Genomic DNA, 24,980 nt, shown 5'->3' on the forward strand with positions numbered 1-24,980 from the left:
ATCAGAGGAAGACTTTATGCTCAGACTGTATGACAGCCAAGTTTCAGCATGTATGTACTTCAGGAATCTGCGCCATTGATGACTTTGGACTAAGAAAATTTCCCAATTAGACAGTGCCGGCTTTTCTCGTCCTGCTATATACTGTGCGCCGCAGCAAAGTCGCCAGATAAGAACATACTTGTAGAGCCATACATTATCTGCGTGCCATCCGGTTGGGAATAGTCACACGGAAACAGAAATAAAACGAGTCGCAGTTAAGCAGTGAAGTCGACGAGCGACGAAACGAGCAAATAGCAGCGTCATCTCCCGTCGTAGTGAGTCGGCACTCTGCTGCTGTATACAGTGCGACTCAAAGGATTGCACACGGACTGAAGGATCTGTTACAGGAGTCGAAATACAACAACCATCTGACAGGAACGTATGATCTTGGCTATAATCCTGAAACAGTGGAAGCTTGGAATGTCAGTGAAATTAAGGACAAACAATGCACACGCGCCTTGGATTCAGCGTAGAAAATGTACGTTCTGTGTACATAATATCTGATGCAACTAGACAGAGCACCTGCACACTTCTTTGTGCAAGTAAGTGACGTACTCAGTTGTTCACATCCCAGGTTTTGGATAGAAAGGGGAGGTCCAATTGCATGGCCTCCTCGCTCTCCTGATTTGACGCCCCTTGAATGTATATATACGTTCCGCAGTATAAAACACTGTTGAACAGATAGCACATTGCCTCTGCGGAACTTACGGCGCGTGCACATTCTTTTTCCTTATTGTTTCTGACATTCCAAAGCTTTTACTGGCTCAGCATTGCTCCCACCAACGTAAATTCCTATTCCAAAGTCGTTGTATTTCGACTCCGCTGCAGCTCCTTCAATTTGTGAGCAATCTTTTGAATCATCCTTTAGATTCCCGTGGTGCTCCTCTGCAGAATTGCTGCTAAAACCTCGATGATGACGATGATGATGATGATGATGATTGTTTTTGGGGCGCTCAACTGCGCGGTCATCAGCGCCCGTCCAAAGTCCCAATTTTCACACAGTCCAAGTTTTTCAGTTCCAGTCTAACCACTGTCACGAATGATGATGATGATGATGATGATGATGGCGACGACGACGAAATGATGACGACAACACAAACACCCAGTCCCCGGGCAGAGAAAATCCTCAACCCGGCCGGGGATCGACCCCGTAACCCTAAACCTCAAGACAATCAGTTGATGTAAAAGTGTGAAATGGGATAAGCGGTATTCAGCCTCCACTGATTTCCCAGCACGAATAGGGCTTGGATTCTTAGGCACAAGGCGAGCACGCCCGAACCTTGTGCGCCGAGAAACCTCGAGTGATGCATGTATTTTCGATACTCTCTCTCTCTCTCTCTTTCTCTTTCTATTTATCTCCCTCTAACGCACACCCACACACACGCAAGGACTGCAAGTAACGAGAAAACCAGGAAGGTAAGACAGCTGCTCCTTCGCCAACTTATCCTTTGGTTCATAGTTGATTTCAGTAGGAAGGCGATTGTTAATGTGGTTGGTCACAACTTCTCTAAAGTTGTGTTTCATATCGATTCGTCTCTGAGCTGATATCACTTCAGTTATCAGGTGTCAACAATTTGTGTGCAAGCTATTATTCTTTTTCAAAACGTGGGCTACCAAGTGGGCTTGGAGACGTTGTTTCGCTTATCTATCTCAAACAATCACGTAACGCGATTTTGTATACGTGTCTATGGCAACGTCACAGCCTGCAGCCGTTGGCGCTTTGCATTTGAAAGATGACAGGTCTTCTTCTGCCGGCTCTACTGTAAGTGATGCATATGTAGTGCAAATATTTGTCTCTACTACCAGATGACTGACAAAAATGTAGCGTAATTGATTACTCAGTAATTTAAAATAAAAATAATATTTATGGAAATCTCAGGAAGATGCATGTTCGTAAATATAATTAGATGAATCATCGAGGAATTAGCGTTCACCATCTGAATTGGTTTTATCGTCATAAAAATGCTCTAGTATACCGAAGATCCACATGAAACACATCTACATTATTGTGTTGGATCAGGTTAACTCAAATTACAAAATCATAATTAATTTATCTCGGCAACGAAGATGAGTAATTCATTAGTTCAGTGTACATTAGAATAAGGCATATACACTATGTGATCAAAAGTATCCGGACACTCCCAAGAACATACGTTTTTCATATTAGGTCCATTGTGGTGCCACCTACTCCCAGGTACTCCATATCACCGACCTTAGTAGTAATTAGATATCGTGAGAGAGCAGAAGGGGGCGCTCTGCGGAACTTCAAAAATGGTTCAAATGGCTCTGAACACTATGGGATTTACCATCTGAGGTCATCAGTCCCCTAGAACTTAGAACTACTTAAAACTAACTAATCTAAGGACATCACACATATCCATGCCTGAGGCAGGATTCGAACCCGCGACCGTAGCGGTCTCGCGGTTTCAGACAGAAGCGCCTAGAACCGCTCGGCCACTGTGGCCGGCCTCTGCGGAACTCACGGACTTCGAACGTGATCAGATGATTGGGTGTCACTTGTGTCATACGTCTGTAAGCGATATTTGTAAACTCCTAAACATCCATAGGTGCATTGGCTAAATGGTTCAAATGGCTCTGAGCACTATGGGACTTAACAGCTATGGTCATCAGTCCCCTATAACTTAGAACTACTTAAACCTAACTAACCTAAGGCCATCACACAACACCCAGCCATCACGAGGCAGAGAAAATCCCTGACCCCGCCGGGAATCGAACCCGGGAACCCGGGCGTGGGAAGCAAGAACGCTACCGCACGACCACGAGATGCGGGCAGGTGCACTGTTTCCGATGTGATAGTGAAGTGGAAGTATGAAGGGACACCTACAGCACAAAAGTGTACAGACCTACCTCGTCTGTTGACTGACAGAGACCAACCGAGCGAGGTGGCGCAGTGTTTAGACACTGGACTCGCATTCGGGAGGACGACGGTTCAATCCCGCGTCCGGCCATCCTGATTTAGGTTTTCCGAGATTTCCCTAAATCACTCCAGGCAAATGCCGGGATGGTTCCTCTGAAAGGGCACGGCCGACTTCCTTCCCCATCCTTCCCTAATCCGATGAGACCGATGACCACGCTGTCTGGTCTCCTTCCCCAAACAACCAACTACCCAACTGACAGAAACCTCCCACAGTTGGAGACGGTCGTAATGTGTAACAGGCAGACATCTATCCAGACCACAACACAGGAATTCTAAACTGCATCAGGATACACTGCAAGTACTATGACAGTTAGGCGGGAGGTGAGAAAAATTGGACTTCATGGTCGAGCGGCTGCCCATAGTCCACACATCACGCTGGTAAATTCAAAACGACGCCATGCTTGGTATAAGGAGCGTAAACATTGGACAATTGAATAGTGCAAAAACGTTGTGCGGAGTGACGAATCACAGTACACAATGTGGCGATCCGCTGGCAGGGTGTGGGTATGGCGAATGCCCGGTGAACGTCATCCACCAGCGTGTGTAGTGCCAAATGTAAAATTCGGAGGCGGTAGTGTTATGGTGTGGTCATGTTTTTCATGGAGGTGGCTTGCATCCCTTGTTGTTTTGCGTGGCACTATTACAGCACAAGCCCACATTGATGTTTTAGACGCGTTCTTGCTTCCCACAGTTGAAGAGCAATTCGGGGATGGCGACTGCATCTTTCAACACGATCGAGCACCTGTTCATAATTCACGGCCTGTGGCGGAGTGGTTGCACGACGGCAACATCCCTGTAATGGACTGGCCTGCATAGAGTCCTGACCTGAATCCTATAGAATGTTTTGGAATGCCGACTTCGTACCAGACCTCACCGACCGACATCGATATCTCTCCTCAGTGAAGCACTCCTTGAAGAATGGGCTGCCATTTCCCAAGAAATCTTCCAGCACCTGATTGAACGTATGCCTGCGAGAGTAGAAGTTATCATCAAGGCTAAGGGTGGGCCAACGCCATATTGAATTCCAGCATTACCGATGGAGGGGGCCACGAACTTGTCAGTCATTTTCAACCAAGTGTCCGGACACTTTTGATCACATAGTAGATAAGGGCTAGTCCTGCATACATCTGTACTCTTTTACTCTCCAAAACATATTGACGAATTTTCTCACACAAAATGGAGGATTTTCTCAGATAAAATTACTTTTATATTGAAAAAAAATGGAGCGAGGAGGAAAGAGGGCTGACAAACATTAAAAACTCGCACGCAGGTGTCATTCGATTACTACCATTGCTATGGGAAGCTTCCGAGATTCAGCTGTAATGATATTAGACACAGAGTACGATCAACAGAGTAGGCGCACTGGCACTGCAGCCATATTTTGGAAGAGCGGCTTTGAAGTACCCATCCGGCCGTTCTGAATCATGTTAATTTGGTTTCTCTAAGTCACTCAAGGCGAATGCCAGGATGATTCCTTCAGCAAAGAAATGACCCGTTTGTTGATGGAACTTCTGACACAAACGACTACGAAGGACTTTGGGACCACTATGGATGGAGAATACCCTCAGTTGTTGAAGGATGAGGGAGAAGGAACCACCACTACATTCGTCAGAGCCGTTTCACCACAGGAAATCGAAACGAGGATGGATGGAAGGAGATTTAGCTCCATTGCTGGTGAATAAGAATGCAGTTGTCCTAACTGTTATTGAGCCACTTCGTTCAGTACCATAGCCCATCCCATCGAGATATTTCGTTTCTGCTTTCAAGAGCATGTGTGCTATTAGCTTTGATCTTGCAGAATAACAGCAGTCTCTTTCTACATCATAAAACGGCGGAGAAGTATTTTCTACAGGTTTCGATATTTCGTATAGATACTTTTATGACGCTTCTTTGGAGACCCGTGTCTGTAAATTGGAGAAGTGATCGTCGCAAAACAGAGCAAAGCCTTTTACTCGTGACTTATAAGATTTTCTCGGCGCGACTGATTGACTGTATGATTTGAGGTTTGTAGGCCAGTTAGTGCTAAGAATGGGATCTTCAATGGTTCAAATGGCTCTGAGCACTATGGGACTTAACATCTGAGGTCATCAGTCCCCTAGAACTTAGAAATACGTAAGCGTAACCTACCTAAGGTCATCACACACATTCATGCCCGAGGTAAGATTCGAACCTGCGATCGTAACGGTCACGTGGTTCCAGACTGAAGCGCCTAGAACTCTCGGTCAAAGCGGCCAGCTAATTTGATCTTCAGCTCGGTTAGAAATCCGAAATATATCGTCGACCTTTCTGGATCTTTCATGAAAACGAGGAGACACCTTTCCAGGAAGGTACTGCATAATAACGATTCGCTCTAGAATCCTCCTTCCCATTTTACTTAATAACTTGAAACCAATTCTCCAGCGTTAGTAGTCCCGTACTCGTCATCCTCCAACAAATAAGCAGATTTCTGGTACTAGCTATAATTAGCTACAAATTTTATAGACTTCCGGATTGTATCTTGGGTTTAAAAGAGAATCATTTCTCTTGCTAAGAATAAGCTGAAAAAAAGAAAGAAAGTAGGGTTGAGTTTAGCGTCGAATCAACATTGACTTTGGGCTTGTATTGCATAAGAGGAGAACGAGAACGCGCTGTGTGTCGTTTACCTTTTTCACGATCAATTTTTTTTGGAGTGAAAGGCATTAATGTATGTTTATTTTAATTAGTGTCGGAGTCAGCAACAATAGTAAGAAAAATGTGTCATGTTGAAGTGGGTCTCATGGGTTATTCATAAATACCTCCAGGGTTTGAGAAGGTGACTGCGCAAAAACTACAAAAATTACAGAAAACAGACGCACTTCAGTGGACAGAGAGTCTTTCCAAGTTTTTAACTTATATTATATACGCTCAATATGGGCTCGGTTTGTGACACTGCAAATGTCAGTGTCTGCGTGCAGTTCACTGACACTAATGTTTCGTGAACGGCAGCCTTCTTCGCGTAGCTTTTCATTGCATTGCCTATCTCCAGGCCACTAATTCGATGTGGCAATACGCAGTGGAGCGGAGGGTTAACGATGAAACTTGAAGACACCACAATCTACAGATGCAAGCTGTAATTACAATGGCGTCTAAAATTAAAGCAACAAACCGCTATTTTCCGTTCTGTGTCTAATTCACGATATAATCATACAAACAGTCAACGAGATGTCTGCACGGAAGATGGCATTCCGGTCAACGGGCAACCATGCCAACGATGAAGCCAGGGCACCTATGAAACGAGGTAGTGTTTGCCGGGTAGCCCCACATCCACAGTCGCTGTGTATACAGTCACAGTCGGTGCAGTTTGGCACAGAGAAGATGGCTACCAGATTCTCTGCGCTAGAGGGCCATGGAAAGAAAGGAAGCAGGAGAGCCGCAAACCGATGTGGACCGATGGCTTAAGAATCGTTCTGTTCTTTCTCGGATTTGTAGAGACCGAAACTGTATCCCAGACACCAGGGCATGGCCGAGCACTTGTGACTGCAGAAGAGAGGGCTATTATTTGACAGTAAGGGCATGACAGTACCGCCCTAGTACTGCACGGCAACTGGCATGTAAACGGTGTGCTGAAGAATTCGGCAGAGTGTCGTTTCTTGTCAGAGACTTGCTGTATGTCTACTTCTGACGCGTCTTCACAAAATGGAACGTCTAGAGTGGAGTCATCAACATGCCACCTGGGGGGTCGAACAGTGGGCCATTGTTGTTTTCAAAGGTGAGTCCCGATGTAGTCTGGACAGTGATTCTCAATGGATGCGCATCAGGAGGGAACGTGGAACACGATTTTGGGACCCAGACATTTTGGAAAGATAACGATATCGAGGAGAATCCCTAATGGTACCGGCGGGGATTATGTTTATCACTCGAATCCCTCTTCATGAAACTGTACGGCTGAATTGGCAAGATTTAACTGCCGTCAGGTATCGTGACGAGATCCTGGGATTTGCGGTTGTTGCGAGGTCCTGTGGGCCCAGACTTTGCGTTGACGGACGATAATAGTCGGCCTCATAGACCAATGGTGTTTGATGTTTTCTTGGAAACGGAGGATATTGCACGCATGGCGTAACCTGCTTGCTCTCCGGATTTGAATCACGTAGAGCATGTCTGGGGTGCACTAGGGAGGCGGCTTGCGTCACGTCAGCACCCAAAACCACTCTCCAAGACTGTGAGCAGCTCTGCAGGAAGAATGGACGTTATTGTCTCAACATGAGACTGATGACATCGTTCACAGCATGCCCCGTCGTTGTCAGGCGTCTATTTCCATTCCTGTATGAGTAAGTACCCATTCGTCTCACACATTGGCACGGCTAAACAAGCATATATTTACGTTCCCAGCGTTTAGAATCACATTAACAGGGATATTTTAATCGTTTTGTAACTTATATGGCTGTAACCATCCCAAATATGACATCGAAATAAAATAAAGTGAAAGATCATTTGTGGTTAGGAACCAGTGAAATTCATTTCTGAAAGTGGTGTTGCAATAACAAAAGACGAAACCCAAGTTTTTTAAAGAGAGAAGAGTGAGGCTGTTGGGAGGTTGTTTGGATCGCAAGGTGTAAGCTGCCGTCGGCAAGAGGGATTTATTTAAATAATAAACGGCGTATCACGCGCGCATGTAACACTAACGTTACAGAGAAAAGGCGGTTCACCAGTGATTGATGTCTGTCTGTAGAAGCCTTGTGCCCTATTCTTTTCCACTAGACTCGCATTCAGGAGGACGACGGGTCAAACCAGCGAACGTCCATCCTGATTTAGGTTTTCCATGATTTCCCTGAATCGCTTCAGGTAAACGCCGGATGGTTCCTCTGAAAGACCACCGTTGATTTCCTTCTCCATCCTTCCCTAATCCGAGCTTGTGCTCCGTCTCTAACGGTCTTGTTGTCGACGGGACGTTAAACACTAAAGTCCCCCTTCATTCTTTTCCAGTTGTGCCATTGCATCCGACACTTTTTTTATGAAAGGTGGTCTCGGAGTTACTAAAACTTCGTTGGTAATTACTTACAGTATTTTATATCCTTGGTTTCCGCATTACACCAGTTCGCCTAGCGAGCTGACGCCCTCGTTAGGATATGGCTACACATAGATGGTGCGCAAATCCAAATATAGGTTCTACGTGAAATTCTCAAGATCTGCAAAGGCGGTTGCCTACCGTAGGGTGAGCTGCCTAATTTGTGGGTAATAATTTATATACTTTGCACCCAAAAATGCGATTTCTGCGTTAATGGTGAGAATTTTGCTTGCTAATGCGCCGTGCGGTTCTAGGCGCTACAGTCTGGAAACGAGCGACCGCTACGGTCGCAGTTTCGAATCCTGTCTCGGGCATGGATGTGGATGTCCTTAGGTTAGTTAGGTTTAATTAGTTCTAAGTTCCAGGCGACTGATGACCTCAGAAGTTAAGTCGCATAGTACTCAGAGCCATTTGAACCAAACTATTTTGCTAATGCGTCACGTAAACTTCTTTAATTCCAAGCTGTATCAGACTGAGAATCTCTGTTCAGTGCTTGGAGCGATGTACTATCCATGACGTTGCGAGACAATGTCTTGTCAGTATTTGTCTGTACGCTAATCTTCGTTGTTTCAGTGCAAATGGTTTCCATCTCATATATAGTGATAGTTGAACTAGCGACCAGTAACTGCTTCGCACGGATAGCACCAACTAGTCTATGGCCGGACTTGTCTGGCGTAGCTGTTCCTCATGAAAGATGCCTGTTATTGAAAAGCGTAACAAAATCCTTCCATAGCGCCTGAGATTAGTCTTCACATACAGACAGAAAAACGCGGTAACGGTTTTAAATTACATTATACATAAGTGTTGACAACACAGTTCGAGTGAGAACCTCCGTCGAAAACCACTTTGGGTAAGTCCGCAGCTCGTGGTCTCGCGGTAGCGTTCTCGCTTCCCGAGCACAGGGTCCCGGCGGTGTCAGGGATTTTCACCTGCCTCGAGATGACTTAGTGTTGCTGTGTCGTCTTCGTCATCATCATTTATCCCCATTGCGGTCGGAGGAAGGCAACGGCAAACCACCTGCGCTAGGACTTGGCGTAGTACGGTGGCGCGGGTCCTACGCATCGTCCTCTACGCTCTATCATCATCATCAGTGATGTATATGTGCTCCCGTATTTACGCAGCACATCCAAACAGTAAGAGTAACGAGACTCACGTTTTTTTTTCGACAAAGTTGGCAGTACTGCGCTCAAGACCAAAGGTGTTGGCAGTAAACGTACGTTCGTTTCTCTCAGTCGGCTGAAAGCTCTTGTTGTGGTGCAGTGACGAAATGACCGTATCTGTTACGAATCCCGCTAACTGCGAGGTGAGGTGCGCCACCTGGTTTCTTCCTGCAAACGGAAAAGCGACATTCTAGATTTTTATCAAGGTCATAACTGTTTATGTGGCTTGTATGATGAACTGCACTAATACAGGTAGTGTGAACTTAGAGGTGCAGAACGAATGTTCACGAGAAAGAAAGGAATGGGCGTCCCTCAGCCGTGACTCATGAGGTGGCGAACAAGATCGAAGAAATGATTAGTGGTGACCGCCGATCGGCTCTGGACTAGATAAACACACTGTTTCCAGAAATCTCCACATATTTTCTGGATGAATTTATTACTGAAGCACTTCGTTTCAGAAACGAGTTCTATGTAGGTCCAAAACAGCTCACAGATCAACACAGTACAGAATCGCATCTCAGCGGGACAGAACGGTCAAAATACGATAATGGATTATCTTGTTGAAATATAAAGTTACGGAAAATATAAGACACAGCGACTGGTCTAAACAAATCGGATATTTAAAGCGTTCTGTCTAAATTTCCGGCGACACGAATCACAGCTGATCGTTTTGTGCACCCAACAGAACCCCATAGTATGGCGCCACTTGCTGTGACAACTTGAATCTGCAAACGTCCACTCCCCTAGGAGCTTCCACACACAGAGACGCCCATAGTGCAGCTGCACGCAGAACCGGGACTGGTTTGAAAAACCGACGCGATGCCACTCCAGCGTCCAGTGCTGTTGTTGACACGCCTCTCTCTTGCCTCGTCAAGTGAAGCCACAACAGTTGTCGCTAAGCTCACAGTCTTTGATGCTCTAAGCAGACATGGGCAATCTTTCGTGACCCACGGGCTGGGTTTACGTGCTAAGTTAATCTCACAAGTTGCGTCGTCATTGTACTCTGTCGTCAGATCTGGCAAAGATCGCTGACTGCCCTACCTTACAAAGAAGGCAAACCTCCGATATCTGATTTCTCCGTTGAGGCGCGGATGTCTAGCACCTTATCGCCTGCTTGAAGTTGTACTGTCTTGTGCCATTTTCATTGACGTGGTGGGACGTGACTAATCTGTATACTGACAATAGCCCTGCCTTCAAGACTAGACACACTTCGACCCATTACTGATATAATTCGTTAAATTTTAGTCCAAGTTGTTTAATCGTGTGCATGTAATAGGAACCACGGACAAACCACACATCCGACTATAACAGAAGTACCCAGGTTACATGCCCCTCTTACATCGCACGCTCTGCCAGTACTACACTCGTCAGCAGTATTCCAATGCGTTGAAGTGGTGGATTGTCAACACACTTTACTCGCGGTACTTCTCGTTACGGTTATAAGGATCTGATTAAATCTTGTGCACACAGCAAGTTATCTGAAACATAAATACGCTCGTTCAATGAGTCGTTACGTGGACTGCTGTTGACAACGACAGTTCAACAATTCTCAGTAAAACTGCGCATATTATAACCCGTAACTCGCACCGACTAGGGCATTATTATTAATAATTTAAATGATTAAGACCTCTTAATGACAGTGGAAAACTTTATAGCCCGCAATAACTACAGTTATCGCTGGTTATTTACGTTATTCGTGCTAACGATCTGTACAGTTTACTACGCGAATATCTTTCACTCACTACTATAAAACAAAATCACCTAAAAATATTTACAGTGATCAACGTTTGACTTACGATAAATCTCAATTTAGTCACCCTTGTTGAGCTAAATTTAATAAACCGCCTCTTATTATGATAATTCAGAACGCAGCAACCAAAGTTATAACGTCATTGCAAACCAGCGCTATAGCGATAGCTATCTCTGCGATAATGATACTATTAATTCTCTTACGATCTGCAAACGTTATTTCTTACTGTCTCTTTTGCGAATTTTTTCTCTTTAAACCCTTGAAATAACCGTTAAGTGACTAAAGGAGGTTATATCTTTGCCTTTTCTTAAATGATACCTAATTAAGTCCTTTTTCTCTACTTACTGATTTTAAATCGTATTATATCTAATAAGACTTTGATTCTTTGAGTCTATCTCTTTGACCTGGAATAAGTGACTTATCTTTGCAAGAGTGACTTTTAACTGCTTTACATCAATATAGCTCTTGACTAGTTACGCCACTTGGGTATCTTTCAGTGGGGATTCAATTCTATCCACTGTCAAATTAGACTCCGAACTCAGGACTAAATTTGACTTTTCTTTATTAGAATCAAAGTAGTATTTCACTTACAACTTTCACTAAACGAGCGACATTTCAAAAAGTCTGAGCCCCACACAAATCGGGATGACACAGATAAACAAAAAATCATACGAGCCACCACCATTTTTGTGCTAACTTTAATATAGCAATCATGGCTCCTCGACTTCAGGTTTTGGCAACAACTTTCCCTCTAACAGTCCCTAAATTAAATTTTTCTGCTCGCCGCCCTACCAAACAATTTGAAATGAATATCGTCGAATAATATTAACTGGTTCCGCTTAGGTACGAAGGCTGTCTTCAAAGATTAGTGTCACAAAATTTACGGGTAACGTTAACTCTGTTCTCTTATACATAAGTCGTGCAGATCCTGGTTTCTGGCTTTATAAAACATCGTTTGAGACTTAAACTCAATGGCACACAAATTCACAATTATTACGCCTCTCAAAACGTACACCAACAGAAATCACTCGACACTCAACTACCTTAGAGTGGGCGCCCAAAATCATACAAATACCGCAACCGCTGAATGATCTTAAAGCGTGTGTGAATATAACATCCACTATGTAAAACAACAAAGACTTCTAGAGTCTTGCGCGCACCAGGAATACCACAAATCGTACTCAAGTCCAGTCCAATGACTGTCTAATACCCTCAAACATAAACTTCTCCAAATGTGGAATACAGTTTCACTGAAATTAGAGCGTAACTTTACAACACCATGCAGTTGGAGCGTAGCTTCACAAGAGGACGCTAGCCCGTTACTTCCTACACAACGTGATCCCTAATAAACTGTATCCAAGCTATTGCAGGGCCAATTAAGCAATTCCTCTACATATACGATCGTAGTAAAAAATCTTTCCAGCGCTGTGACTCCAAAATAAACTCAGATCAATTAATTTAACTTACCCTACTTTTTCTCGCAGAGCAATATAAATTGAATCATATGCACTGCAAAACACGTCTAACAACTCAGTCACACTAAGTTCTGATCTACAGCACGGACCGAATACTAACTCAATAATTCAATAAAACATCTTGACGTTATTCTCACAAAATTTATTAGTCGCGATCCCATCTGTACCCGCGATCTATTGTCTTTCCCGGTGACTGTCAGAAATGATAACTAATTAGAGCCTGGAGCTACCAGCTCTAGCGTAGAGTTCCCTAGCAAGACTCATATCAGAAGTGAACTTCTAAATCCCAAAAACCAAAGGGGAATACGGTCGCAGGTTCGAATCCTGCCTCGGGCATGGATGTGTGTGATGTCCTTAGGTTAGTTAGGTTTAAGTAGTTCTAAGTTCTAGGGGACTGATGACCAGAGAAGTTAAGTCCCATAGTGCTCAGAGCCATTTTTTATTAACCAAAGGGCAACCAGTTCAGACAATCACTTCATAATTCCATTGCTTTTAACTATTAAATGTTAGTTCTTCAGCGGCCTTCGTCTCATTGACTAGCGGTAAGTTCGATGAGATCATATCTCTGGGTCAGATAATTGGTACCGAGCGAGGTGGCGCAGTGGTTAGCACACTGGACGAGCTTTCGGGAGGACGACGGCTCAATCCGGCGTCCGGCCATCCTGATTGGGGTTTTCCGTGATTTCCCTAAATCGCTTCAGGCAAATGCTGGGATGGTTCCTTCTAGAGGGCACGGCCGACTTCCCTCCCCCTCCTTAATCTAATCCGATTAGACCGATGACCTCGCTGTTTGGTCTCTTTCCCCAAAATCAACTGACAGTTGGTGGCTGATGCTGCCGGAGCGAGCAGACTCTTTGTCGCAACTTACTTGTTCTGTCAAGTGCTGTCGAAATCTCGCTTTTCTACAACAGTTGCACACATAGAGATTTTAGTTATAGAACATACATACATTTATAACCATTCATCACGTATTGAATATTTGCCAGTTGCTAAGTTAGTATGTTGATGCGAATCAAAGTCCTTGACGGCACCCAAAAACGTTTAACCCGTCACAAAGTTCTAACATCTTTCCACCATTTTTCATAGATGCTCACGATAATAGCACGAGAACAACGGACCAGTTTTGCCGTTTCCGACGCCGTACCGTCACAGTGTGTGAAGTTCCTCATTCGCGGCCCGTACCGTCACTAAAATAATTTGGCATTCGTCTCTGTTTCACTTACATTCTTTCCTTACTGCGCCACGTGCCTGCAACGCCGCCAGACAGTATTCAGTCTCGCGATGTTCAGTAGTCATGATGTTTTTGCTCATTAACGTATCAGGTTCGTCCTATAATTATACTCTGAGGCATGTGTGTTTTTTCGGGAGCCAGTGGTTAGACTAGGAAGGAAGCTGTTAGAACTAAGCTGAAAACTAGAATAGAGGGCAGAAAAGCAGTATCGTTGCAGTCTCAATTCAGTGAATGGAAATTGTGGGTTTGAATAAGTCTACCGTGTACAGGATTGTAGCAGCGTCTGCATTACAGCTTGCTCCCTACATCTCCGCACTTTCAAAGCTTCTTTATAGCTAATTCTTGAACTTTTAATTGCGATGCCGTTCGGTAGTACGATGAAGTAGAGAAGCAGCACACCAGCTGTTACGAAAAGTCGGCATTTCTCAGTTATCCCTATAAAGTTGTCATTGTACAGCAAACTCGCTCTTTGCAAGTAAAGATGTAACCAGGCGATGCTGGCGTGCGCAGGTGGTCCCTGTGGCTGCTTCTGCTGGGCGCCGCGCTGCTGCTGGCGGCGCTGGTGTCGGTGCTGCTGCTCTACCCGCCGTCCCAACAGCGACCAGCCGACGCCGCTGACAGGTCTGTATTCGCTGTACCTACTGCTCTCGTACTGAATGTAATGCCGTGTTGTATCATGTACCTGTCTTGAATCTTCAATTACTCATTTTGTTATTGCCGTGAATGATTATTGTCTTCCTTGGTCTGGCGGTAAAATTATAGTAACTAGCTGACAGACTCGGCAAGGCCAGTGTCAGAATGTACGTCACAGGAGAAGGCATGAGTAACATTGTTCATTGGAGATACATACAGACGTGCATCTCATCAAGGGGGCGGGGCGTTGATGAAAAATAAAAACAATTTCAAAAATGCACCAAATCCATAGCTTTGGAGATATGGCAATGAAACTTTGTACCACGTTTTACCTGAAAGTAACACATTTACATATAAAATCCTTTGATTATATCTATTCAACTTTTTTGAATGAAATTTAAAGTTCTATTTTGAAAAAGTAATGTTTGCTCAGAAAGTATTCAAGAGATTCGAGAAAAATTTCTCTGTTTCAGCTCTTAATATGTTGCAAGCTTTTCTCATGAGGTTTTTGGACTAGGTCAAATAATTTTCATAATTTTTTAATTATAATTCCACAAGTACAATTAAGAATTAATGCAAAATTCCAAGCACTTTGCCCCATATCTCAGCTTGCAATTAGAATTTCAAAATTTGCTCTTGAGACATCGTTTATTATTTTTATAGAAATATGTGTACAAAATTTTATAATTCTAGCATTCATAGAGTCTGAGGAAAAGGTACATAAACATTAAAAAACAAACTTTGCAGGAAACGCAATTTAAAGTTCAACCTAACTTTTTTCCTATGTCACTTCTTCAGAAGGCACCACATTTGTATTCTGGGTCGTCTTTCCCTTCAAGGCTTCTCTTCTGGTTTCTTGTTGTCTGTCTTCTTTCTTTTGCGAGGTCTTCAACTGACTTTTCAGCAGAGACGCGCTGTAAATATGTTTTTCTCGGGATGCCTTGAGTAAAATTACCTATCTTGAAGCCCATTCTTTCTAATACCTTCATCCTCCCGACGTTCCCATCATTAAATACACTAACTGCATCATAAGTTGCAATTCTGACAACTATAGTAGACGCAAATGTGTTTTTATGGCATCGTTTCGATATGAGTGAATTTAGAGACTCATTTTGGCTTGACAAGATCCAGGATACAATTTGCAAGCGTCTCCTTGTGAATGTAGGGGTTGTTATCCCTCCGAGCTTGGCGCGGCGAGGAGGATGCATCACACTTTTAATTAATTTTCAGGCACTTCAGATCCGATTTCAACACTGAAACTTTGAGAACTTATTGTCCATGAGTTGTACTAACAAATAAAAAAGTAAATCGAAAGCCGGCCATTTTTGATCAATTTCATCAACGTCCCCCCCTTAAGAGATATTATGGCAGTTATCCTGTTAGTAAGGTAGTTCAGTGGCGGTGCGTGGCGGTGGTTGAGTGTAGTGGGCAAATAACCGCTAAACATGGAGTAATAAATTCTGTTAGGTAAAGCTAAATAATATATGATTTACGATCTTTACCGTATATGTCAGTACGCTTCTGTTGTTTCATTAACGACGCAGTGTATTGGTGATGGAATCGTCAACGTATTTCATGCATTCTGTGGTGGGTGCAAGTGGGTGATTGTGTATGGCAAATATCTCAACATAATGCAAGATGCTGAACACTTAATTCTCTTAGAAAGAGCTATAGCTCGCTGACTTTTGAATTTTATCGTATTATACTCGCGTATACAGTCCTCACGCTGTTCCATCCATACTGGCTTTAACACTACGTTACGCAGACATATGTAAGCGCGGGTAACGCCGGGGGGCCTGTCCTATGTGGATGTTTTTCTTTGTATCTCTGCTGATCGTAGGTAAAGTGTAACTGACGAAAACGAGCTGAGAGATTAAAAACTGATCTATTTGTTGTTACACTTCGTTATTAAAGTCTGAATGACGAAACCACGCAAGCATGGTTTTATATCGGACGAATCAAACAATAAACGCATTTTCCATGTACGGTTAAGTTCATAAGTCACAGAGTATATATCTTTTCCTAAGAGTATTTATTAGTCCATATTTCGCGGATTTTGGCTCGCTAGACTCACCCATTGCCACCCGCCGCGACCAGACTCCCTTACTAACAGTGTGAGACCAAGGGCTCTGTACCACCGCAAGCAAAAATTGGTGGCAGTAGGTGGTCACGGAGCCAGTCAGTACATGCACACACAAGTGTTTTATATGTAGATACAGATTTGCACCAAAAGTGTAACGGCACAGTTGTAACAGGCACGGTGTTTCTCGCTTTTGAGTCAAGTGTCCACCTCATATTGTTCTTCCAGCGGCTTCTCTTCAATTTACTCTTCTCATGGCGATATTTATTCTCTTTTTATAGTTTTTGTTGGTCGTCCAGTTTTCCTTTTTGGGTTGTAATATACGTATACTAGAGATCTTTTTGGCCAGCTGTCTCCTCACATGCCCGTAATACGGTAATTTCTTTCGATTATAGTGTCTTTCACGTTTATACTATTTTTTCCTGATCCTTTGCAACCTTGACATGTATCACGCTGCTGAAAACAGCCCATTGCAAATGCTTCTGTGTTATTTCTCATTGAAATACACCTCAACTGACCAACGCAACTTCACTGACGATTCTATTATCCAGAAGCCTAATGAGACGAATGGCCAGTTTGCATGCGTCTGGCATCATAGTTGTATTTGCGCTCCTTGACTCACGCGTCCCGGCGTCCCATGCCCCTATCCAGCGTTAAGGTAGTGTGCCATTGAGGAACTGGCGAACAGTGATGCGCCAGCACGGCCGAGCCCCACCCTGTTGGAATATGAAGTCATCAGAGTCCTCATTAGGCTGTGGGAAAAGCCAAGACAGCAGCATTGCCAGATATTCCAGTCACTTTCTTTTCATCGAAAGAAGGGCCTAAACATTTTTTAAATAAAATATTGCACAAAAATCGACCACTTTTGGCGAATCTCTTTTGTGCTCAACAATAGCATGAAGGATCTGAACTCCTAAAACGTGCACGTTCCTTCGGTTTACTTTACCGCTAATATGAAACGTAGCGCCATCACTGAAAACTAAACGCGATAAAAATCTGTAGACGCAGCATAGACGAATGCCAAATTCTTCCTTCCGTTGCATCGGGAACGCAGAGTCGACCTGAACTTTTACCTTTGCATAAACATCCTTTCTGTTCAAGTTGACGAAGCGAAAAACACATGTCTTTCTGCTAAACGTGGACGAAACTCACGCGGGACTGTAATCCCTGTCTCACTCCTACCAAACTGCAGTACATATGACGCCTATTGTTGAATGGCCCCATTTTGCTTCAGACTAACTGAGCAGTAATCTGGGATCGCCCAGACACCGGACGGTACTGGTTCTTCGATGTCACGGTCAGGGCGGTCCGTAACTCGTCGGGCATGAATCAGCCGGTCTCGGTGGGAGATGGCCTGCTCTGTGGCTGATAAAACGTCATTAAGAAACAAGCACGTACTGTTCCGCAGTGTACACCGTGTCTCCATTCACGGCTGACAGCAGTGGCACCGGGCAGCAGCTCACGAGCCACGCCGGCCGTTGCAGTTGTTGGGCCGCGAAGTCTGCACCCGGCGACGACGCGGCACGCTGGCCGCAGCTCGGCAGGGCAGTGGGTTACCAGAGCGCTCTCGCAAGCCCCTGCAAGCACCACTGACCCTGCACCGAGTGTGCGACATTGGGCTGGGTCATGGTGCGGCCTCCGACAGGCGTAGGGCCCGCAACTGCGCTGAACAGCTCTCCCCGTATTTCCCAGGATCTCCACTATTGCAGTAATAGTTTTTTTAATTGTCACGCCTGTTTCTCCCATATACTTGTAAAAAATAATCCCATCAACTATTATCGATAGTTAAAGTTCCATGACGGATACATCTCGACGTTTTATTGTAATAACCGATAGTACTGTTGACATACACTGAAGCAGCAAAGAAACTGATATATAGACATGCGTATTCAAATACAGAGATATGTAAACAGGCAGAAGACGGCGCTGCGGTCGCCAACGCCTAAATAAGACAGCACATGCCTGGCGCAGTTGTTAAATGGCTCTGAGCACCATGCGACTTAACTTCATAGGTCATCAGTCGCCTAGAACTTAGAACTAATTAAACCTAACTAACCTAAGGACATCACACACATCCATGCCGGAGGCAGGATTCGAACCTGCGGCCGTAGCGGTCGCTCGGTTCCAGACTGTAGCTCCTAGAACCGCACGACCACTCCGGCCGGCCGCAGTTGTTAGATCGGTCACTTTGCTACAATGACAGGTTATCAATATTTAAGTGTGTTTGAACGTGGTGTTACAATCGGCGCACAAGCAATGGGACACAGCATCTCCGACGTAGTGATGATGTGGGCATTTTACGGGACGATCATTTCACGAGTGTACCGTGAATATCAGGAATCCCGTAAAACATCAAATCTCCGACGATGCTCCGGTCGGAAAAAGATCCTGCAACAACGAGAACAACGACGACGGAAGAGAATCGTTCCACGTGACAGAAGTGCAAACCTTCCGCAAACTGTTAGAATTTCAATGCTGGGCTATAAACAAGCGTTACCGTGTGAACCATTCAGCGAAACATAATCGATATGGGCTTTTGGAGCAGAAGGCCCACACGTGTACCCTTCTTGGCTGCACGACACAAAGCTTTACAACTCGCCTGGACCTGTCAACACCGACATAGGACTGTTGATGATTGGAAACACGTTGCCTGGCCAGACGAGCATCGTTTCAAATTGCATCGCATAAATGGAAGTGTACAGGTATGGAGACAACCTCACGAATCCATGGACCCTGCGTCTCAGCAGTGGACTGTTAAGGTTGGTGGAGGCTCTGTAATGGTGTGGGGCGTGTACGGGTGGAGTGATACGGGACCCCTGATCCGTCTATAAACGCCTCTGACAGGTGACACGTACGTAACTATCCTGTCTGATCACCTGCATCCATTCGTGTCCATTGTGCGTTCGGCGAACTTGGGCAATTCCAGCAGGACAATTACACCCCACACGTCCAGAATTGCCACAGATTGGCTCCAGGAAGACTCTTCTCAGTTTAAACACTTCCGCTGACCACCAAACTCCCCAGACATGAACATTATTGAGTATATGTGGGATGCCTTGCTCCGTGCTGTTCTGAAGAGATCTCCACCCCTCGTACTCTTACGGATTTATGGACAACCCTGCATGGTTCTTAGTGTCAATTCCCTCCAGAACTACTTCAGACTTTAGTCGAGTCCGTCCAATAAACAAATAAAATGTTTTGCTTAGATTAGATTAGATTCATTTATAATTCTATAGAACCAAAAATGAAGGGATCCTCTAGATATAGAACACGTGAGAAAACATAATATAAGAAACATATTTAGAATACTTGATTTTAATACTGATATCTGAATTTACACCACAAATGAGTCTTATTACACGCTTTTGCACTCTATAAACTTCCTCTCTATTTGTGAAGTTAACCCAAAATATTATACTGTATGACGTAATACACTATATGTGAGCAGAATTTGCTAGTTCATTTATATTGATATTTCTATTGTCACCTGTTGCAATTAAAATGTGACGAAGTTGTGCAGCTGATATTTATTGTGGCAAAAGCTCCGTTAAACTTCCCTTGAAATTGTGGTCAAATGTTGGTCATCTCCCTCAAAACCATGGTAAAACGTTGGTAGCTCTATCGTAGAACTGGACTATGTCTACAGGAACGAAATGCTGGTGGCGGCTACGGCACAGCCCTCCCCAATGACGATTGTTGCTGCTCCCTGGTCCCACCAGGTAGGCCTCCTGCAGGCTTCGTGGCGAATGTCGACCACAGCTTTCCATCAGTCTTGACTCGAAAGGCACCACTGCGGCTTACAGTGGCAATGTCCTCCTGGCAGGATTCGCTGTTCCAAGGTCAAAGACTGTATCCACGAACAGAGGATGGACCGACACAGGTCCTACACTTGGGCTGATCCACTGTGAACTGAGTACAAGGAGATCGAGCGAATGCCGCGTGCGTTGCTACTGCGAGGCGAACATTACTTCATTTGTCCTGCTTTGGCTGTAGCTGAAAGGTGTTTCATCGACTTTGAGAAGCTGTGGTGGACGTTTACTGTAGCGTTGGTACTCTGAATAAGGAATCATATGCCCGACTTACAGCTTGTCATTTTGCTGTGTGTGATCAACTTGATGACAGCATCCTACTCTATCTCTTGATATTCTGCTGTTGTACTGTCCTTTTGGGCACCCACCTCTTTCAGTGTGTAGCAATTACCTCAATGTTGTGGCCGCATTACATGTAACATGAGCAGTGCTTCCTTGTTGGCATTGCGCCCAGCGGTTGCGTATCGCCCTGCTTTGCTTGCCTCTTGCATTACCAAGGGAAAAATTCTAGGGACACTTCAAAACTGAGCAGACGCATAGACTAGCATATAGCGGCGATTCTCTAAAACTGTAGGCCACACCCATTCTATCAAACAAATTTCCTGTTTGGTAATGCCACTGATGTCACAGAAGTCTTGGGATACCTCTTCATATCGTGTCGGACCTGCTTTTGCCTGGCGTAGTGCAACAACTCGACGTGGCATGGACTCAACAAGTAGTTGGAAGTCCCCTGCATGAATACTGAACCATGTCCAAGTAGCCGAACATAACTATTTCTAGTCAATGATCGTTTCAGTTGGACCAGATTACCCGGACAGTCCCATGTCACCACAGTCCACTCCATTATGAAGCCACCACCAGCTCACAGAGGCCTTGTACGCAACTTAGGTACATGGCTTTGTGGGGTCTGTTTCAAATTCGAACTCTGCCATCAGCTTTTAAAATTGAAATCGGAACTCGTCTGAGCAGGCCAAGGATTTCCGGCAGTCTAGGGTCCAAGTGATACGATGACGAGCCTAGCAGAGGCACTGTGCGCGATATCATGCTGTCAGCAAAAGCACTCGCACCGGTTGCTGATGCCATAGCGTATTAACGCCCAATTTCACGGCATCGTCGTAACAGATACGTTTGGCGTACGTCCCAGATTGATTTCTGCGATTATTTCACGCAGTGTTGCTTGACTGTTAGCACCGAAAACTGCACACAAACGCTTTCGGTCGTGAGGGGATCCCCGTCAGCCTTGTCTTTGGTGAGAAGCAATGCCTGAAATCGGGTATTCTCCGCACGCTCGTGAAACAGGATCTTGGGAAACTGAAGTCCGTAACGATTTCCTAATGCGTGTTCATTGTCTGCCAATTCCCATCGTGCAGCCATAATCACGTCAGATACATTTTCACATGAAATATGCTGGCAGATTAAAACTGTGTGCCGGACCGAGAGTCGAACTCGGGACCTTTGGCTTCCGCGGTCAAGTGCTCTACCAAATGAGCAACCCAAGCACGACTCAGGCCCCGTCCTTCAGCTTTACTTCTGCCAGTACCTCGTCTCCCGAGTTCGAGTCTTGGTCCAGCACACAGTTTTAATCTGCCAGGACGTTTCATATCAGCGCACACTCCGGGGTGGCCGAGCGGTTCTAGGCGCTACAGTCTGGAACCGCGCGACCACTACGGTCGCAGGTTCGAATCCTGCCTCGGGTATGGATGTGTGTGATGTCCTTAGGTTAGTTAGGTTTAAGTAGTTCTAAGTTGTAGGGGACTGATGGCCTCAGAAGTTAAGGCCCACAGTGCTCAGAGCCATTTTTGAACACTCCGCTACAGAGTGAAAATCTCATTTTGGACCTTTTCACATGAATCATCTGAGTACAAATGGCAGTTCAGCTATGCACTGCACTTTCACACCTACGCGATACTACCGTCATGTCTATATGTGCATATCGCTACCCCGTGCCTTTTGTCACGCGACTGTATTACACGTGGCATTTTGTACAGTGGGTGTGCTCTGTCGGCAGGCCGCAGCTGCAGCGCGGGGAGGCGGTGCGCCTGCTGGTCGACACCGACGCGGGCGTCGACGACGCGGCGGCGCTGCTGCTGGCGCTGGGCACCCCCGGCGTGTCGCTGGAGGCGGTCACCTGCGTGCACGGCAACGCCGCCGTGCGCCAAGTCTGCCGCAACGTGCTCACCACGCTGCGCGCCGCCGGCAGGCTCGACGTCAGTATCGCCTTCTTCAATACTATCAAATTTCACTAGCGAAAGATCTTAGCCAGGCTCCGGTTAGGGCGCGTTTTTTCAAAAATGTTGATAATAACAGCATTGACTTGTACTCTATTAAAAGGGAGCGTCATTAAATAGCGACAATGAAATTGCACTTGTGAAATACTTTAGCCAGGTCTCGGTTAGGGCGTGTTTTTTCGAACATGTCGGTAATTAGACTCGCTTTGTTCACTACTAAAAGGGAATGTCGTCAAATAGCGACAATGAAATAACATAGCCACGTTCCCGATAGGGCATGTTTTTTCAAAGATGTCGATAAGAACAGTATGAGAAGGTAACTGCGACAGGCGTTCAGTAGTTTGCGCGACACATGACTTTTTCTGTAAGCAAGCTAATTTTCCAGAATGAGATTTTCACTCTACAGCGGAGTGTGCGCTGATATGAAACTCCCTGGCAGATTAAAACTTTGTGCCGGACCGTGACTCCAAGTCGGGTCCTTTGCCTTTCGCGGGCAAGTGCTCTACCACCTGAGCCACCCAAGCAAGATGCGCACGCTGTCCTCGCAGCTTCACTTCTGCCAGTACCTCGTCTCCTACCTTCCAAACTTTACAGAAGCTCTCCTGCGAGACGAGGTACTGGTAGAAGTGAAGCTGTGAGGAAGGGGCGTGAGTCGTGCTTGGGTAGCTCAGGTGGTAGAGCACTTGCCCGCGAAAGGCAAAGGTCCCGAGTTCGAGTCTCGGTCCGGCACACAGTTTTAATCTGCCAGGAAGTTTCAAGTTAATTTTATTGAGGATTCCGATACATGATATTATTACCCACTGTGTAGACTACAAAACCATGTTCTTCAATATAATCTTCGTTCAGTGCGACGGCCTTACGCCATCTTACTGGAGGACCTGTATGCCCGATTTTACCACTGTACTCGTCGATGTCGGAGGCAATGTCTTGCTGCATCAGTAAACCCCCGATCATTCAAGTAATTCCCCCGCAGAGTGCATCCTTGATTGCACCAAACAGATGGAAATGGGACGGGTCGAGATCGGGGCTGTACAGTGTATGAAGGTGAACAGTTCAATGAAATTTTCTGAGCCTCTCTTGGGTGCGCAGAAGTGTCTGAGATCCTGCGTCGTCGTGGAGAAGTTCGTCTGCATTTTTGTGGCGACGAACACGCTGAAGTCGTTTCTTCAGTTTCCTGATGGTAGCACAACAGACTTGAAAGTTGATCGTTGCAGATTGAGGGGGGACATCAAACAGAATAACATCTTCAGAATCCCAGAAGATTGCCGCTATGACTTCACAAGCTGAGGGTGCGGCTCTGAACTTTTTCTTGGGAAGAGAAGTTATAACAATATATATACTTTTGTGCGTTAACATACAGCTATAATTGGCGGTGGAAATATATTTGCAGAGAAAAGTACATAATGATATATATTGTATTTTAGGCCAATAGACATAACTAGTTATTGTAGTGGTTTTTATTACCTTTACTGATCAGGGGTAAATGGCTATTGAAAATATAATTGTTTTTGGATAGCTGAACATGAATTTCCTCAGAGACCTAAGTTTATCATGCATTTACCAGGAGAATAAGGTGTGGAGAAACTACACTCCTGGAAACTGAAATAAGAACACCGTGAATTCATTGTCCCAGGAAGGGGAAACTTTATTGACACATTCCTGGGGTCAGATACATCACATGGTCGCACTGACAGAACCACAGGCACATAGACACAGGCAACAGAGCATGCACAATGTCGGCACTAGTACAGTGTATATCCACCTTTCGCAGCAATGGAGGCTGCTATTCTCCCATGGAGACGATCGTAGAGATGCTGGATGTAGTCCTGTGGAACGGCTTGCCATGCCATTTCCACCTGGCGCCTCAGTTGGACCAGCGTTCGTGCTGGACGTGCAGACCGCCTGAGACGACGCTTCATCCAGTCCCAAACATGCTCAATGGGGGACAGATCCGGAGATCTTGCTGGCCAGGGTAGTTGACTTACACCTTCTAGAGCACGTTCGGTGGAACGGGATACATGCGGACGTGCATTGTCCTGTTGGAACAGCAAGTTCCCTTGCCGGTCTAGGAATGGTAGAACGATGGGTTCGATGACGGTTTGGATGTACCGTGCACTATTCAGTGTCCCCTCGACGATCACCAGAGGTGTACAGCAGTGTAGGAGATCGCTCCCCACACCATGATGCCGGGATGCCGGGTGTTGGCCCTGTGTGCCTCGGTCGTATGCAGTCCTGATTGTGGCGCTCACCTGCACGGCACCAAACACGCATACGACCATCATTGGCACCAAGGCAGAAGCGACTCTCATCGCTGAAGACGACACGTCTCCATTCGTCCCTCCATTCACGCCTGTCGCGACACCACTGGAGGCGGGCTGCACGATGTTGGGGCGTGAGCGGAAGACGGCCTAACGGTGTGCGGGACCGTAGCCCAGCTTCATGGAGACGGTTGCGAATGGTCCTCGCCGATACCCCAGGAGCAACAGTGTCCCTAATTTGCTGGGAAGTGGCGGTGCGGTCCCCTATGGCACTGCGTAGGATCCTACAGTCTTGGCGTCCATCCGTGCGTCGCTGCGGTCCGGTCCCAGGTCGACGGGCACGTGCACCTTCCGCC

The 24,980-nt window shown here is 45.5% G+C and overlaps 1 protein-coding gene across 2 annotated transcripts in view; it reads left to right on the plus strand.

Moving 5' to 3' along the window:
* The window catches only part of LOC126320956 (uncharacterized), a 204,638-nt gene that overhangs the window by 141,296 nt on the left and 38,362 nt on the right, over positions 1–24,980 (plus strand). For both annotated transcript variants that reach the window (XM_049994136.1, XM_049994137.1), the window contains 2 exons: positions 14,127–14,237; positions 22,147–22,345. In XM_049994136.1, coding sequence (XP_049850093.1) covers positions 14,127–14,237; positions 22,147–22,345 — 310 coding nt within the window. The remainder of the gene's footprint in view (positions 1–14,126; positions 14,238–22,146; positions 22,346–24,980) is intronic.

This window comes from Schistocerca gregaria, chromosome 2, assembly GCF_023897955.1.
Source record: "Schistocerca gregaria isolate iqSchGreg1 chromosome 2, iqSchGreg1.2, whole genome shotgun sequence".
In the NCBI taxonomy this organism is placed as follows: domain Eukaryota; kingdom Metazoa; phylum Arthropoda; class Insecta; order Orthoptera; family Acrididae; genus Schistocerca; species Schistocerca gregaria.